General features: G+C 60.0%; 1 protein-coding gene across 1 annotated transcript in view; it reads left to right on the plus strand.

The window, feature by feature from the left end:
- The first annotated feature begins 279 nt into the window (after positions 1 to 279).
- STAB1 (stabilin 1) overlaps positions 280 to 15,646 on the plus strand; it is a 28,505-nt gene continuing 13,138 nt past the window's right edge. The window contains exons 1-28 of the mRNA XM_007451862.1: positions 280 to 400; positions 4,665 to 4,801; positions 5,142 to 5,257; positions 5,462 to 5,547; positions 5,619 to 5,688; positions 6,081 to 6,176; positions 6,446 to 6,556; positions 6,799 to 6,995; positions 7,228 to 7,358; positions 7,531 to 7,658; positions 7,943 to 8,022; positions 8,224 to 8,361; positions 8,500 to 8,640; positions 8,791 to 8,853; positions 9,152 to 9,265; positions 9,342 to 9,395; positions 9,634 to 9,714; positions 10,113 to 10,271; positions 10,693 to 10,755; positions 10,991 to 11,086; positions 11,337 to 11,423; positions 11,947 to 12,058; positions 12,512 to 12,698; positions 12,805 to 12,898; positions 13,009 to 13,167; positions 14,526 to 14,621; positions 15,177 to 15,272; positions 15,404 to 15,451. Of these exons, the coding sequence (XP_007451924.1) occupies positions 320 to 400; positions 4,665 to 4,801; positions 5,142 to 5,257; positions 5,462 to 5,547; positions 5,619 to 5,688; positions 6,081 to 6,176; positions 6,446 to 6,556; positions 6,799 to 6,995; positions 7,228 to 7,358; positions 7,531 to 7,658; positions 7,943 to 8,022; positions 8,224 to 8,361; positions 8,500 to 8,640; positions 8,791 to 8,853; positions 9,152 to 9,265; positions 9,342 to 9,395; positions 9,634 to 9,714; positions 10,113 to 10,271; positions 10,693 to 10,755; positions 10,991 to 11,086; positions 11,337 to 11,423; positions 11,947 to 12,058; positions 12,512 to 12,698; positions 12,805 to 12,898; positions 13,009 to 13,167; positions 14,526 to 14,621; positions 15,177 to 15,272; positions 15,404 to 15,451 (3,021 nt within the window). The 5' untranslated portion in view covers positions 280 to 319. The remainder of the gene's footprint in view (positions 401 to 4,664; positions 4,802 to 5,141; positions 5,258 to 5,461; positions 5,548 to 5,618; positions 5,689 to 6,080; positions 6,177 to 6,445; positions 6,557 to 6,798; positions 6,996 to 7,227; positions 7,359 to 7,530; positions 7,659 to 7,942; positions 8,023 to 8,223; positions 8,362 to 8,499; positions 8,641 to 8,790; positions 8,854 to 9,151; positions 9,266 to 9,341; positions 9,396 to 9,633; positions 9,715 to 10,112; positions 10,272 to 10,692; positions 10,756 to 10,990; positions 11,087 to 11,336; positions 11,424 to 11,946; positions 12,059 to 12,511; positions 12,699 to 12,804; positions 12,899 to 13,008; positions 13,168 to 14,525; positions 14,622 to 15,176; positions 15,273 to 15,403; positions 15,452 to 15,646) is intronic.

Raw genomic sequence — 15,646 nt, forward strand, 5'->3', positions numbered from 1 at the left:
CAGGCTTTGTGGCTAATGGTGGGCTTGGAGGCTGACGCCAGGAGGAGGGTCCCAGGCCAGGAAGCCCCAAGCTGGGCCCAGGCGTCCACACAGGGGTCAGTGGCCAGCACCTTCCCTTCCGCCTGCAGGCTGCTGATACGCAGGAGGAAATCCTGGCGGGTTCCTGTGGGGGTGAGCTGGCGGGGCCTCCCGGCTGCTTTTAAAGCCCCCGCCCGCCCTGTCCTGCCTGCCCGCCCTGTGCCTGCCTCCTAGAGCTCATTCTCCACGCTGGCTGCACCAGTTCTGTCCTGGACAGCGTGCCCGCCAGCCACCACCAGCCATGGCAGGGCCCCGGGACCACCTCCTGCTCTGCCTCCTGGCCCTCTGCCTGGCAGGCTTCAGCTTCATCGGGGGGCAGAAGGTGAGTGTGAGCCGGTTGCGGGGGGACATGACATCCAGGCCCTCCCAGCCAGCGGTAGGAGCAGGGAGGGAGCGCTCACGGATCAGGCGCGGGGCTGGGGACACACAGGGCAGCTGGTTCGTCTGACCTTCTCTGAGCTGGACAGAGGGCTGGGCTTTTGTGCCCACCTCCCCAGGCTGAGGTCTGTGTCTCGCTGCTTGGGTTGGCAGGGATGTGTCAGCCTGCCCTCCTCTGTGTCCGGCTAGCCAGCCAGGGGGTGTGGGCAGCCGTCCCAGGTCTCCGCAGCCTGAGGGTAGGGTATACAGAGCCAGGCCCATCCCCCTGCCCGGACTGAGGCCCGGTGTCTCTGTGGCCCTGGCTTGGGGATGGGAGATGTGATCACCCCCAACCCTCGCAGGCGGACAAACTGAGAGGCTCACGTGGACCATGTGTAGGCGTGCTGGGTGTGTGTGCATGTGTGTGTGCCCAGAGGCAGAATGAGGTCTACTCAGCCCCAGTCCCTCTGGGCAAACAGCAGCCAACAATAATGCCCTCAAGCCTAAGAGCTGCTGTTCAAGTGCACAGCCCTGGGCACACCCAGCATCATCCCCTCAAGCCATCCCAGCTCCTGAGCAGTGGGCCCTGTTGTTCTCCGCTTGAGGAAGCCAAAACCCAAGGATGATAGAGACAGGTTGGTCCAACTCCAGAGCTGCGGTTCCCCATCTGGCCATGAGGGAGGAGCCGACGGTCCCAGTGTGTGGCTGTCAGGTCCACATGCACAAGCCCCCTTTGGGATGCCTGTCTGCAGATCCACCCAAGCCCCATAGTAGGGACATTTTCCCAACTGGAGTTTCTGTAAGAGCCTCCCACCCTAGGCCTGGAGACAGAGTCACCTGGCTGGGGCCTGCCTCCAGGTGAGGGACCCTCTCCTGTGAAGCCAATTTCTCTTGGGGTGCTGCTAGTGTCCCCAAATCACTAACAGGCAGACTGAGGTCCCGAGAGGAAAAGGACTTGCCAGGCAGAGCCAGGACAGGGACCCAGGCCCTGTGCTACCCTGGGGCTTACTCTCATCGGCCTTGTGGTCTGGTGAGGGGCCTCACCAGCTTCAGGGCCAAGTCAGGGTTGGGAACGGGCAGATCTGAGGTTGAAAAAGTGACAGTGATGGTGCAAGAGCCAAGGGTTTCAGGCTGTGCTGAGCCCTGCAGGTGGTTCCTGCTCCCTCCCTGCCTCAGTTTCCCCATGTGTACAATGCAAGGGAATTTTGAAGGCCACCTCCTTATGTTCTTGTGACAGGGGTCTATGAGGGGCCTCAGCCTGGGAGTTTTTCCTTGTCACAGACCACCTCTAAGTCTGCCCTCTGGGGCTGGGGCTCAGACCTCCTGGGCCAGGGAAGAGGGCCCTGGGGGTTCTTGCCAGGGACGCAGCAGCGCTGGCCTCTCACTCACCCTCAGTCCCTCAGCACTACCGGCACCTTGTGTAGCACGAGATCCACTGTAAACATTAGGAAACCGAGGCTCTGAGGGGAAGGGATGACTTCTGGGTCACACAGCTAGTGAGGAGCAGAACTCAAACACAGGAAGGTTCAGGCAGTAGAGGCAGAGAAGGCTTCCTGGGGGAGGGGGCTTGGCACCTGTCTATTCAAGTCTTTCACAAGTGCCTCCTCTGCTAGGTGTATGCTGGTGCAGGTGAAGCCTGTGGTCTCAAGCTGTGGTCTGAAGGGAGAGGAGCATTGATCTTGAGCAAGGGGAGGTAGTTGGGGAGGTCCCTTCCCATCTGAGGGAGTTTGGGTTCTGGGCCCTGGACCCCAGCTTGGGGGAGTTTCTTCCACCTTCTCACAATTTATCACAACACGAGGCTAACACCTCGTGTCTCCTCAACTTCCCCAGCTGTGTCTCTATGGGATGCAGACATTGCAAAATCAGTTCTGGATTAGGACAGGGAGGGGAGCAGCACCCGCCTGGCTCAGACGGGTCCCGAGGTGCCCTAGGGAAGAAGGGAATCTGATTCAGCACTCGGCTGGAATCCAGCCTCACTCCACCCAACGGGACCAGTGGCGAGATTGTCGGCTGGGGCTGATGGCTCCTTCCACGCCACCAGGCAGAGGGGGCCTGAATGCCCACTTCCGGTGAGGTCCCAGAGAGAAGTGTGACTTGTCCACTGGTTTATCCATCCATTGCGCATTTACAGATGCAACATCTCGTGAATGAGTGTCCACCCCACCACCAGCCGCAAGGCTCCAGCTTCCTCCCGTGCTTGTGACTCACCCGCCACTTGACAGGACCGCCCCCTCTGCCCAAGAGTGAGGACAGTGCTCTCTCACTGCCCCTGAGCCCTTATCCAGGGCTGCTCTGAGAACTGGTCCCTGGGCCATTGCGCTGACGCTGGCAGCTGTGTCTGGCTGGCCAGGTGGCCCTCAGGGGAGCCCACCACCTGCAGAGCCTTTGCCCTGAGCCAGCAGCTGCCTGGCCCTGAAGTTACCCAACTTCCTAGTCGCTCCCTGGCTCAGCAAAGACCGAGCCTCAGGGTGGGGAATGAGACCACAACATCCAGCCCCACAGCTCGGGCTGAGGCCGCCCGCAGCAACTTCCCTCTTTGCAGACCACAGAGGCAGGAGCGGAAAAGGCCAAATCACAGCAGCTGGGAGAGGCCCTGGGACCTTCATGTACACCAGAAAGTATTGAGGCACTATTTCTGCTTTTCTCTGGCTTTGAGAGCCACACATCTGTGATGTGTTCCAGGAAAGAGATGTTCTGGGTTTACTCCCTTTTGGAGCACATTGTGTTCAGCACTTTTTTTTTAAACATCTTTATTGGGTTGTAATTGCTTTACAATGGTGTGTTAGTTTCTGCTTTATAACAAAGTGAATCAGTTATACATTTCAGCACTTTTTAAGATGAGAACTTCTCAGCTTCTCCAGGCCATGCCCCAAGCCCCTGAAAGCTCTCCTCATCAAAATGCACTTTGCTGTGGTCTTTTCTCCCACTGACAACCAAGAGGTTAGCTTCCATTCCTCCAGGGCCAGTGCTGTAGGTTATTGGGACTTTGTTGCCGTAATGGTAGCCCCACTGATGGTGGACTTGGGGGAGCTGTGACAGGCCAGTGAGTGGACTGCAGGCCCAAGGCTTTCTTGGCTCTCAGGTGACCATCTCTTCTGCCCCCACCTCTGTTCTCCATGCAGCAGCCAGAGGGCCCATTTAAAACATAAACGAGTCCTGGGTCTGCTCCGGACTCCACCTCCCCTCACTGGCCTGGCCTGGCCTGGCCCCAGCCCCTCTCCAGCCTCCTCTCTGCCTGTCTCTGCGTGTCTCTGCCTCATCACACATAGCCGTTTGTTTCTTCCCACTTCGTGACTTTTGCCTCTCCTGTCCCCTCTGCTAGGAGCAGTGACCCTGACCAATTTTCATGCATCCTTCAGGTCCCAACTCAGTTGTCACCTCCCCAGGAAGCCGCCTGGGCCTCCAGCTTGGGTCTTCTCAGTTCTCTCACTCCCAGCACTGCCCATCCAGTGATGGGCAGTGGACCCCTGGGTCCCAGCTGGCGTGTGGGGCTGTGGGCCAGGCCTGGACCAGGGCTCAGGGAATGTGACTGCTAGGCCCAAACTCAGACCCCCTCCCACACGCCTGCTCACACGAGCTGGCCTCGAGCATGGGGCTGGCTGCTGGGTCTCTGACCGCAGGGCAGCAGAGAGGGCCCTGGGCTGGCCGAGGGGGTCATTTGGGAGCGAGGTGGGGACGTGCTCAGAGCAGAGTGACAACTGGAGGGCCAGCCCCATGGCACGTGGCTGAAGCTCTCATCCTGCCTGTGCCCAGGGGATGGAGGATGGCGTCAACCGTGTTCTCCCCAACAGTGTCAGTCTGTCATTTAGTGTTTATGTTTAAATGAAAGGGGTGAATGAGCACTAGCTTGAGAGTCTAGGTTAAAGTCCCTGGGTGGCTACAGGCGAGGGCCACCCTCCTGGGGTTCAGTTTCCTCCTTTGAATCACCCAGGGTGGAACAAGAGGGCCAGATGCTCTGTGTCAGAAGGCAGAGACTCTGAGGCTTCTGGGTGTGCCTCCAGGCCCCCGGGCAGAGGTGTGTGGCTGTGGACATAGAGACACACTGTGGCAGGGACAGCCTGTGACAGGCCGGTTTCCCCCAGACTCAGGGCCTTCCCTGTTCTCACTGCCTCCCCAATGAACAGATGGGAAACCAGGGCCTGGAGAGGGGTGCTAGGCCTCGCTGCGATCAAGGGTCAGGGCTGTGTGCACGGTTCAGGTCCCTCACTCCAGACCCTCCCCATGCCCAGGTACAGTCCAGACGCTGCGACATGAAGACCAAGTTTGTCACTCACATACCCTGCACCCCGTGCCCTGCCATCAAGAAGCGGGTGTGTCCCTCGGGCTGGCTTCGGGAGTTCCCGGAGAAGATCTCACAGGACTGCCGGTGCGGACCCCCACTCCACCCTTGCTTGCTGCCGGGGTATCCCATGGGATGGCAGGGGACCAGGAGGGCCTGGCAGGCCTGGGGAGTGAGGGCAGGGACTCATTCATCCACATGTCTGTTGGCCCCTCCATTGGGACAGAGATAAGCAGGGAGGAAGGAGTAAGAATGCAGGGCAAGTGCTGTTTATTGAGCATCTACTATGGACCAGGCCCTGTGTTCAGCTCAGGGCCAGGCGGGAAGGGGCCGGGGGACCAAGAGTAACAGAACCCACTGTGGGGAAGCTGGGCTGGAGGCTGCTGGGGGAACCCCTCCCATCACCCTGCCCATCCTTGGTCCCCAGATATGAGGTCCAGCTGGGGGACTCTTTGTTGTCTGTGAGCGGCTGCAGCGTGGAGTGCTCGAAGGACGTGGTGCAGAAGGCCTGCTGCCCTGGCTACTGGGGGTCCCAGTGCTATGGTATGGGGGAGAGCCCCAGCCTTGCTCCTCATGCCTCAACCCGCCCGCATTCCCCTTCAACTGGCTCACTTAATGGACAGCTGGGCCTCTTGGCTCTGGCCGCCCCAGGGGAGGGACCAAGTCTGGGGCTGCCCAGAGCTGCTGGGGTCAGGTAAATTGAGAGTTCTTGGGGCAGAGCTGAGTTCTAGGTGGGGGGGTCCACAGAGTGCCCTGGGGGTGCTGAGACCCCATGCAACAGCCACGGGACCTGCCTGGATGGCATAGACAGGAACGGGACCTGCGTGTGCCAGGTAAGGGCCCAGTGGGGCTGGGGTGGGGGGCAGTGGAGGGGCTGCACTGACTTGGTGCATCCCTCTGCCAGGAAAACTTCAGTGGCTCAGCCTGCCAGGAGTGTAGAGACCCCAACCGGTTCGGCCCTGACTGCCAGTCAGGTGAGTGCTGGCCAGGCAGGAGGGCGGGGCCGATGTCCACTTGGGGGCCAGTGGGGACCTAGTCTCTACAGCCAGCCCCTACCAGACTCCCTCCCAGCTGCTCAGCCTCACACATCCCTTCTCGGAACATGAGCTTTGCTTTATCACACCTCTAGCCCCTGCACATGCTGTTCCTGGAGGCCTCCTCCAGGAAGCCTTCCTTGAACCTCCTGGCTAGCGCAGGTGCCTGCCCTGGGCTCCCACCACCCCTCTGGTCCTGCACCACAATTCTGTATTATTGAGGTTGTGCCTGCTGGAGCTGAGTTCTGGAGATGCAGAGGGCAGGGACTTGACGTCCCTGTGTGCCCCTGGCTGAGGCTGGGGTCCCACCTGTCCATGTGTATCGCTCCCAGTCTGCAGCTGTGTGCATGGCGTGTGCCGCCATGGGCCACTTGGGGATGGAAGCTGCCTGTGCTTTGCTGGATTCACTGGACCCCACTGTGACCAAGGTGAGCAGCTGCTGGGGTAGCCAGTCTTTAGTGGCCAGAGCAGGAAAGGCTGACTGGGTGAAGGATGGGGCCTGAGCCTCAGCAGGACCTCTGCCTGCAGCCTCTCTCGGGGGAGGGGGTGTCATCTGAAACCTTCACTGCCCAGAGGCCCAGAGAGGATGGGCCCCTGGCCAGGGTCACAGGGCAAATTAGGCATAGCATCTTCGCTTCTGTGTTCCTTCCCAACCTGGGACTTTGAGCTGCTGTGATACTCTCCTTTCTCCACTCAGAGCTCCCGGTCTGCCAGGCCCTGAACTGTCCTCAGAACTCCCAGTGCTCTGCAGAGGCCCCTACCTGCAGCTGCCTGCCTGGCCACACCCAGCAGGGCGGCGAATGCCTAGGTAAGTCTGGGATCTAGAGGCCAGGAGCCCCAGCTCAGGGTGAGCCTCCTTTTAAACCAGCAAGTACGATCTGGCCTTTTACAGGGAGGGAGAACTGTCCCTGAGGGAGGGAATAGGGCCTGTCCCCAAGGTCTAGATCAGTCTGTTCACCCCATCCCTGGGCCAACCTGGATAGAGGCTGTGGAGGAGATGGGCCTCCTGGGTGCTCGTCCTCACTTGGGCTCTTTCCACTGCCCCGGCAGCCCCTGACCCCTGCCAGCCGTCACCCTGCTCCCCAGTTGCCCAGTGCTCCGTGAGCCCCAGGGGGCAGGCACAGTGTCGCTGCCCTGAAAACTACCATGGGGACGGAACGGTGTGTCTGCCGCAGGACCCATGCACCGCCAACAACGGCGGCTGCCCCAGCAACTCCACCTTATGTCTGTACAAGAGGCCAGGCCAGGTGAGCTGGGGCCCTGGGCTGGGCCTGCCCCGCGGTCCCCCAGCTCGCATGGGCTGTGGGACAATCGCGGGCCTCCCAGGAGCCTAAGCTGCCCCATTTGTTAAATGGGAAGAGAATGACAGCCCGCTTCTGGGCGGTTGGCTGTGAGGACCCAGCAGAGCTCTGTGGTGTGGCAGATGCCACGGTTCTCACGGACGTGGTGTCGTCCTCCCTCCCCTCCCGGGTGGGCCAGGCTTCCTGCTCATGTAAGCCAGGCCTGGTCAGCACCAACCGCAATGCCTCCGCGGGCTGCTTCGCCTTCTGCTTCCCCTACTCCTGTGACCGGTCAGCCACCTGCCAGGTGACCCCTGATGGAAAGACCAGGTGAGCACAGGTGCCTTGGGCTGGGCACCAGGGGCAGAGCAGAGAGGGTGGGCTTGGCAGGGGCAAGTTTGTGCCCGTGTGCACCTCAAGGGCTCTGTGGGGTTGGTGGGTGAGGGCCAGGAGGGGGACCTGGCCACGTCCCCGCCCCGACCAGTTCGACCCATGCCCCCAGCTGTGTGTGCAAGGACGGCGAGGTGGGAGATGGGCGTGCCTGCTACGGACACCTACTCCACGAGGTGCAGAAGGCCAGCCAGACGAGCATGACGTTACTGCGGCTGAGAGTCGCCTTTGCCATGCTGGGTGTGTGACCCCCGCCACTCGCCTGAGACCCCGCCCCTCGCACCCAGCATCCTTGGCAGACTCTCCAGAGATGCCTTATTTCTCTGCCCAAGAGCTGTGGAAGCAGAGAATGGACTGTGGTGGGGTGCATGATGGAGGTGGGAGCTACCCCCCCAGATCCTGATGTCCCCATTTACCCTAGATTTAGACCCAACGCCCCCCCCCCAACCTCAACTCCCCAAAACCCAGGACTGATGGCTGAGGGCCTCCCAGACCCATTCTGATACACCCTCTCCTGCCCCCAGACCAGGGCTGCCGGGAGATCCTCAGCACATCAGGCCCATTCACCGTGCTGGCACCGTCCATATCCTCTAGGACCATGAACGTGAGCCCCTGCCTATTGAGGAGTGGGCCTCCTCCCTGGACCCTGCCCTAGGCTTCAGGGCCCTGAGAGTGTCCCCAGTGCACACTCTAGGGGTCTGAGGCCTGGGAGGCCTCCTGTCCCCTCCGTTGCTTGGGCAGCGGTCCCTGAAGAGGACTGCCTGCCCTGGGCCCACTCGGCACCCCCGTCCCCTTGTGCCCACAGGCATCCCTTGCCCAGCAACTCTGCAGACAGCACATCATCGCAGGGCAGCACATGCTGGAGGAGTCAGGGACCCAGCCTACACGCAGGTGGTGGACGCTGGCTGGGCAGGAGATCACCGTCACTTTTGGCCGCTTCAGGGTAAGCAGGGACCTCAGCCTGGGGACCAGAGGAGTCATAGGTGGAAAACAGCCCGGGAAAAGGTGTGGAGGTGGGACAGAGCCTCAGGACAAGGGGTGGGTGTTTGGAGTCTGAGCCAGAGGTCTCATGTCTCAGCAGAAATACACCTACAAGTACAAAGACCAGCCCCAGCAGACATTCACCATCCACAAGGCCAACTACCCAGCAGCCAATGGCATCTTCCACGTGGTCACTGCCCTGCGGTGGCAGCCCCCACCAGAGCTCCCGGAGGACCCCAAGGTAAGCTAGTGCCTTCCCCTCCCCCCGCCCTGTGCCCCTGCGTGACCTCTGACCTGCACTGAGTTTGGAGAGGGGGGCGGGGCAGTTCTGGGCAGGGCTGGAGCAGAGCTCCTTCCCCTCTGGGGCCCTCATGCTCATCCCTTCCTACAGAGGACCATCGGCCAGATCCTTGCCTCCACTGAGGCCTTCAGCCGGTTTGAAACCATCCTGGAGGTGAGTCTGGGCAAAAGGTCCTCGCCCATCTGATCTTTTGTCCCAGGACCCCTCACTACCCAGAATCTGCCCCAGAGTGATCTGGGCTTCTGGAGTAGGACGGGCCTTTGCCCACAGCCCCATCCTGGAACCTGCCCATCAGAATCCTGAATCTCTGTGGTAGCATGAACCCATTGCCAATGTCACCCACTTACTTTTGGTGGGTGTTCCCTGCAGACCAAGGGCAGCAGGGCCCAGGCAGGACTTAGAGGTAAGGGTTTGCCACGGAACCCCCTGAGACTCCTTCTCACCGCCACAGAACTGTGGGCTGCCCTCCTTCCTGGATGGCCCTGGGCCCTTCACAGTCTTTGCCCCCAGCAATGAGGCTGTGGATGGCTTGCGGGATGGCCGCCTGGTCTACCTCTTCACAGCGGTAAGCTTGTCGGGGAGAAGGGGCCAGGGATACAGGCTCAGAGCCTCTAGCAGCCAAGCCCTCTCTTTCCTGCCAGGGTCTCTCCAAACTGCAGGAGCTGGTGAGGTACCATGTCTATAGCCACGGCCAGGTGAGAGGTCCTCTGGGAGGGTGGCTGGCTTACACCTGCCAGTGGGCTGTCAGAGGGTTTGTCTGCAGATTCCGGTCTTCCGGGGGGCCCCTTCTCCCCTCCCCGCCCATCTGGACTCTACAGGACAGAGGAGAGCCTGGGGACCAAGGTGGTAGCTGCGAGTCACCTGGGCAGGACTGGGTGTGGCCCCAAGGTGTGGCTAGTGCCTGGTCTAAGGCCACTCTCTTCTCCACCCCAGCTGACTGTTGAGAAGCTCATCTCCAAGGGCCGAGTCCTCACCATGGCAAACCAGGTCCTGGCTGTGAATATCTCAGAGGAGGTGAGCTCCATGAGCAACAGGGATGGACCGGTGGAGGGGCTGGTGATGACCAGCCAGGTGTCAAGCCTCTTTCGGACCCGGCTTCGTGCTCCGAGCCCTGCGGTGGGCATGCCCTGGTGGAGGGTCATATGGGAGCAGGCACAGATCAAATCCCTCTCCTGGGGCCCAACAAGCTGGGAGGGCTCCAAAGAGGAGGAGGGTGAGCACATGGGCAGGGGGAGGGGCTCCACGTGACAGAAACCATGTGGGTCAGGGTGCAGAGGCTGGAGCGGTTCTGCCAGAGCAAGAGATGTTGCCAGGGAGCGGGTGAAGAGGTGGCTGGCAGGCTGGGCTTCTGACAGTGTGCTGAGTGCAGGGACGGGGACTGGACCAAGGATGCATGCTGGGCTCCGCCACAGGGGCGCATCCTGCTGGGACCTGAGGGGGTCCCCCTACGGAGAGTGGACGTGCTGGCTGCCAACGGCGTCATCCACATGCTGGAAGGCATCCTGCTGCCCCCGACCATCCTGCCCATCCTGCCCAAGCTCTGCAACGAAGAGCAGCACAAGGTCGTGGCGGTAAGCGCACGGGACCCCAGCGCTGTTTGTGTCAGGGTCATCTTCCCAGCGAGAGGTACTGTTTTCTAGTTCTCCTCAAATGAGTGGGTGGCTTTGGGGCTCGGGCGCAGGCCCCGGTTTTCACCTGGACGCCCCACACCCAGCCCTCAGCAGTCCTCCTGATGGTCCCTTTGCCGTCACTCACGCATCTACAGCCCTGTTCCCAGCCTCCCTGCCCAAACCTGTGATGCTCTCACACTGAGCCCTCCCACCGCGGGGCCTTTGCCCTTGCTCTTCCCTCTGCCTGGAACACCATCCTCTGGCCCTCCTGTGGTGACTCTTTCTCATACTTCAGGCCTTGGCTGAGTGCCTCTTTCTTAGGGTTTGCTAAATAAATAAACCATGACTAACCCTTCTCCCTTCCTCCCCCTACCCTTCCCAGGGCTCCTGTGTGGACTGCCAAGCCCTGAACACCAGCATGTGCCCCCCCAACAGCGTGAAGCTGGTGAGCATCCCTTGGCCCAGCTCTCAGGGCTGACTCCTGACTGCCCCGCGAGGTTTCTGCCCTGGGTCAGGGTGGGGAATTGGGGCTGGGAGGCTCAGCTGGACCTGGAGGCTCAGCCCCACTGACAGGGGAGATGCCGGGCCCAGGGGGCCAAGGTCCCTTGACCAGGGCTGCCTGGTGAAGGGGGCCGGCCCAAGACCCCTGCCTGCTGACCAGCCTGGCACGGCCCACCCAGGACATCTCCCCTGAGGAGTGTGTCTACATCCATGACCCTACTGGGCTGAACGTCCTGAAGAAGGGTTGCGCCCACTACTGCAACCAGACCATCCTGGTGAGCCTGGGCATGGGGCACTTGCTCCCTAGGGATCTAGGGCACTTGCTTCTCCTCTGGAGCCCCCAGGCTGGGGCTGGGTGGGCTGCCATCCTCAGAGAGCTGTGCTGCATCCTAATGGTGGAAAAGGTGTCCCAGAGGGGCCTCGCCCACCCCGTTGCTCTAGACGTGGCACCAGGGAGCAGAAGCAACCTGGGCCAGGGGGTCGACATGGCTCCCGACGGACCCTCAGATGTGTTCTCTCTTACAGAAACCTGGCTGCTGCAAAGGGTTTTTTGGGCCTGACTGTGTGCAGTGTCCTGGGGGCTTCTCCAACCCCTGCTATGGCAAAGGCAACGTGAGTCCCCTCCTACCCTGGAGTGAGGGGTGGGGGAAGATAGGGGCTCCTTTCTGAGTTGGCCGGTGACTGGCTGTATGTCTGAGCAAAGCCTGCCTCTCTCTGGTATTGGGTTCTTCACATCGAGGCAGTGGAAGTTGGACCAAATTATGTTTATTTTAATTAGAATCAATTAATTAAGTTGTTACATCTATTTTCATAAGGGCTATTTGTCAATAGTTTTTTTGTGTGTGTTGCATTTTTGCCATTTTGTAATATCACTGTTGCTTTAGCACCTGGCTATGGAGGAGCACAGGAGTTATGTGTTTCTAGGTTAAGCAGAAGTCACCCATGAAGCTTCCAGGGCCAGGTGCCTTTTAGGGGCTAGTTCTTTGGCAGCATCAGTGAGTTGGAAGGTCTCTTCCAGCAGGAGGTCTTCTAGGGGGAGCAGGAGCTCACAGCCTGTGGAGAGAAGGGATGTTAGGGAAGAGAATGTGGGTAATCCCCTCCCCGTGACTGCTCTTGCCTCCTGCCCACCCCGCAGTGCAGTGATGGGGTCCAGGGCAGTGGGGCCTGCCTCTGCTTCCCAGACTACAAGGGCATCGCCTGCCACATCTGCTCCAACCCAAACAAGCATGGAGACCAGTGCCGGCAAGGTGGGTGATCCTGGCCTAGGCCACCTGCCAGGGAGAAAAAGGGTTGCTTGCAAGTGGGGCTGGGGACTCCCAAGAAGGGAAATAGAACCTCAGGGAGAAGGGTTCAGTCCAGAGGTTATGGAGAAGGTTTTGGAAACACAAGAGTAGATGTCTCTTTTACCCATGCCGGGAAGAGAGCCACAGTTTAACCTAAAGCATGCAGGATTTAGGTCAGACATACAGAAGAACTTTCCGATGGTGGTGTTGGGAGCAGGGCAGCTAGAATAAGGTGACTGAAAGCAATGAATGCTCCCCTCTCATTTCTTCCTCCCTCCTGAGTCTGGGATGACCTGATTTTGACCCTGCAGTCAAATCTATTCTGGCTGCCCCATTCCCAGCATTGCCCAACTGCATCCTGGCTCCCAGCCAGCCCTGCCTCAGCCTCAGTTTCCCTGCTCCATCTCCTCCCTGCAGACTGCGGCTGTGTCCACGGTCTATGTGACAACCGTCCGGGCAGTGGGGGGGTGTGCCAGCGTGGCACATGTGCCCCAGGCTTCAGTGGCCGCTTCTGCAACGAGTCCACAGGGAACTGTGGGCCCACAGAACAGGCCCAGCAGTGCCACCCGCATGCCCGCTGCGTTAACCAGGGGGATGTTGCCAGGTGAGGACGTGCGCTTCCTCTCTGCTGCGTCTGTGCCACTTGTCAGTTTGCTCACAGCTTTCAGAGGCTTACTGGAGGCTCCTCATTCACCATCCCCCACCCCCAGGTGTCTCTGTCTCGATGGCTTTGAGGGTGACGGCTTCTCCTGCACACCCAGCAACCCCTGCTCTCGCCCAGACCGTGGTGGATGCTCGGAGAATGTGAGTCTGGCCCTTTCCTTGAAGTCCTGACCCACGGGCTCGAGGTGGGACTCCCTTGCCCTCAGCCTGCCGCCCTGCAGCCCTGAGTCATTTATCCATGGCTCTCACAGGCTGAGTGTGTCCCTGGGGCCCCAGGCACCCACCACTGCACGTGCCACAAGGGCTGGAGTGGGGACGGTCGTGTCTGCGTGGCCATCGACGAGTGTGAGCTGGATGTACGAGGCGGCTGCCACGCTGACGCCCTCTGCAGCTATGTGGGACCCGGGCAGGTGAGGCTTGGCTGGCCTCGAGAGAGCAGGGTGGGGGTCTCCATCCTGGGGGACTCTTCACCCTAGCGCATCTAACTCTAGCAGTGTCTAAGAACTCAAGCTCAGGGTCTCAAATCTCAGACACAAGTGAGAATCCAGTTCTGAAATGTTGTACAATCTGGAAGCAGTGGACGGGTGCTGGAAGCAATGCGAAGGCTGCAGTAGTTTTAAAGGAAGGCATGTTCGAGTGCCGGTCTAAGGCAGCATTTTTTCCAAGTCAGAAGACTGTGGCTTCTGTGTCTCAGGGATGAGGACTCTCATAACCGAGAATCAATGAGTCCTCTGCTCTTACGGGCCACTGGGGCCATTGCCTTCTGACAATTAGCGCATTCACCCACTCAACTGGTTTCCCACATGTCGCCGGGCACTTGTTACATGCTAGTTGCTGTTCTAGATTTAGGAATTCAGTATTGAGCAAAGCAAGAAGAGACAGCTGCCCAAGGAGAGTGACATCCCCCAATTTTTAGACTCATGGAAATCCAGCTCTTGGAATTTTGGAGTCTCAGACTCCAGTCACAGGATCTCAGAATCTGGAACCTTCCACGTGAAGCACGTCAGGCCTGGTGAGCCCGAGGACTGGCTGGCGTTGAAGAATCTAATATGCAAGTTGGGAGGCCAGGCCTGGCTGCTGCAGGCTCAGCCTCTGTGCTGCCCAGGCTTATGCAGGGATCCATGGGGCTCCCTGCCTCCTGCCCCATGATTGTCTGGACCACCAGCCGTGGGACCTCAGCAGTGACACTCAAATGGGCCTGAGAGCTGGAGCTGCGAACTCCATCAGGAGCTTTAAAGTTCAGAACTGAGGGTGGAATAAGCAGTTGCAGATGCCCCCATCGTGCAAAGAAGGGCAACTGAGATCCGGGGAGTCTCACTAGTCACTCACCTGAGGTGTGGACAAGCCCAAGCACACTGGCATTTAGCGGGAAGGATCAGAGCAGCCAAGCAGAGTGGCGGGGTTGGAGGGGGGATCCGAGTGGCCATCCCTGGGGCTGGTCTTGGCAAAACCTGCCCACTCATCACACACTGCAGACATCAACAGCCTGGCTGGGCCCAGGCCTGAGAGCAAAGAGGCCCCGAGGCTCCTGGATGCCCCCCTGCCAATGCCATCACTTCCTCAGATTCTTCCTGAGAGCCAGTCTCCCCTCAGGGCCTCAACCTCTGCATCTAGAACATGGACCTCCAAGGGTGGGGCTGGGAAAAGCTCCTCTGGGGTCTGAGCAGACCACCCCAGGGGATAGTGCCCATCAGGAGCTGAGCTGTGGAGGAGGAAAGGGTTTCATGCTTCTGGTGAGATGAGGCTCTCTGCTCCCCAACCTCTCCAGAGCCAGTGCACCTGCAAGCTGGGATTCGCGGGGGACGGCTACGTGTGCAGTCCCATTGACCCCTGCCGGGCAGGCAACGGTGGCTGTCATGATCTGGTGAGGGGGTGAGAGGGCTCCAGGTCCAGGGGAGGCTTCAGGGGTAGGCCTTGGCCACAACAGTGTTCTTGTCTCTGGTCAGGATTGGGATCTTTCTCAACCTGAAATCCAAACCCTGTCACCTGCTTGCCCACGGGACAGAGCTCTCACCCTCCTTATAAAGATCCCAGCCCCTGCCCTCACCACCCTTGTCCCGTGCTCCCAGCGCCATACCTTCGGCCTGGTTAGCTCCTCCTGCCTTCAGCTCGGGCCTCACCTGGAGGTCCGGGGCCTCCCTGATGCTCCCACAGCCCTGGACTTCCCTGACCCATCCGCCAGGATGGGTTGGGGTAGCTCACGTCATATGCTCACTGGCTTGGAGAGCAGGGCCGGGCACACCAAAGGAGCAGCTTGAATACAGACTGGATAGAGGGAGAGACAGATGGTAGGGATGGGTAGCTGGACAGGACAACAGGAGGATGGGCCAGAGTGAACGGAGAGATGGAGGATGGGTGCTGTCCAGCTTGCCCTATGGGTGCTGAATGGAGGCCATGTCTCTCTGCCCCCCAACCCCAGGCCACCTGCCGGGCAGTGGGAGGAGGTCAGCGGGTCTGCACATGCCCTCCTGGCTATGGGGGTGATGGCTTCAGCTGCTACGGAGACATCTTCCAGGTGAGTGGTTTCCTGTGCTTGGGGAGGAGTCCTCTTGTGTAATCCGGGGGTGGGGCTGCACTCAGGGTCATGGAGGGAGGGGCTCAAGTCTATCCCTAGATTGGTGACGTCAGCTTTTTCCCTCCCCTCAGGAGCTGGAGGCAAATGCCCACTTCTCCATCTTCTGCCAGTGGATCAAGGTAGGATCAGATGGAATGCTGGGCTTGGGGGACTCAGATCCAGGAGGCCACATAACAGCTCTAAGAGCTGGAGGTGGGGGGCAGGCCTGGAGGCTGGGGGAAGTGATCTCAAGGTGGTGGCTGCCTTCATCACTCCTCCTGTCCCCCCCCCGCCCCACACCACATGCACAGGGGGCCGGCATCACTCTTCCTGCT

The sequence above is a fragment of the Lipotes vexillifer genome, unplaced genomic scaffold, assembly GCF_000442215.2.
Source record: "Lipotes vexillifer unplaced genomic scaffold, Lipotes_vexillifer_v1.1 scaffold500, whole genome shotgun sequence".
Taxonomy (NCBI): Eukaryota; Metazoa; Chordata; class Mammalia; order Artiodactyla; family Lipotidae; genus Lipotes; species Lipotes vexillifer.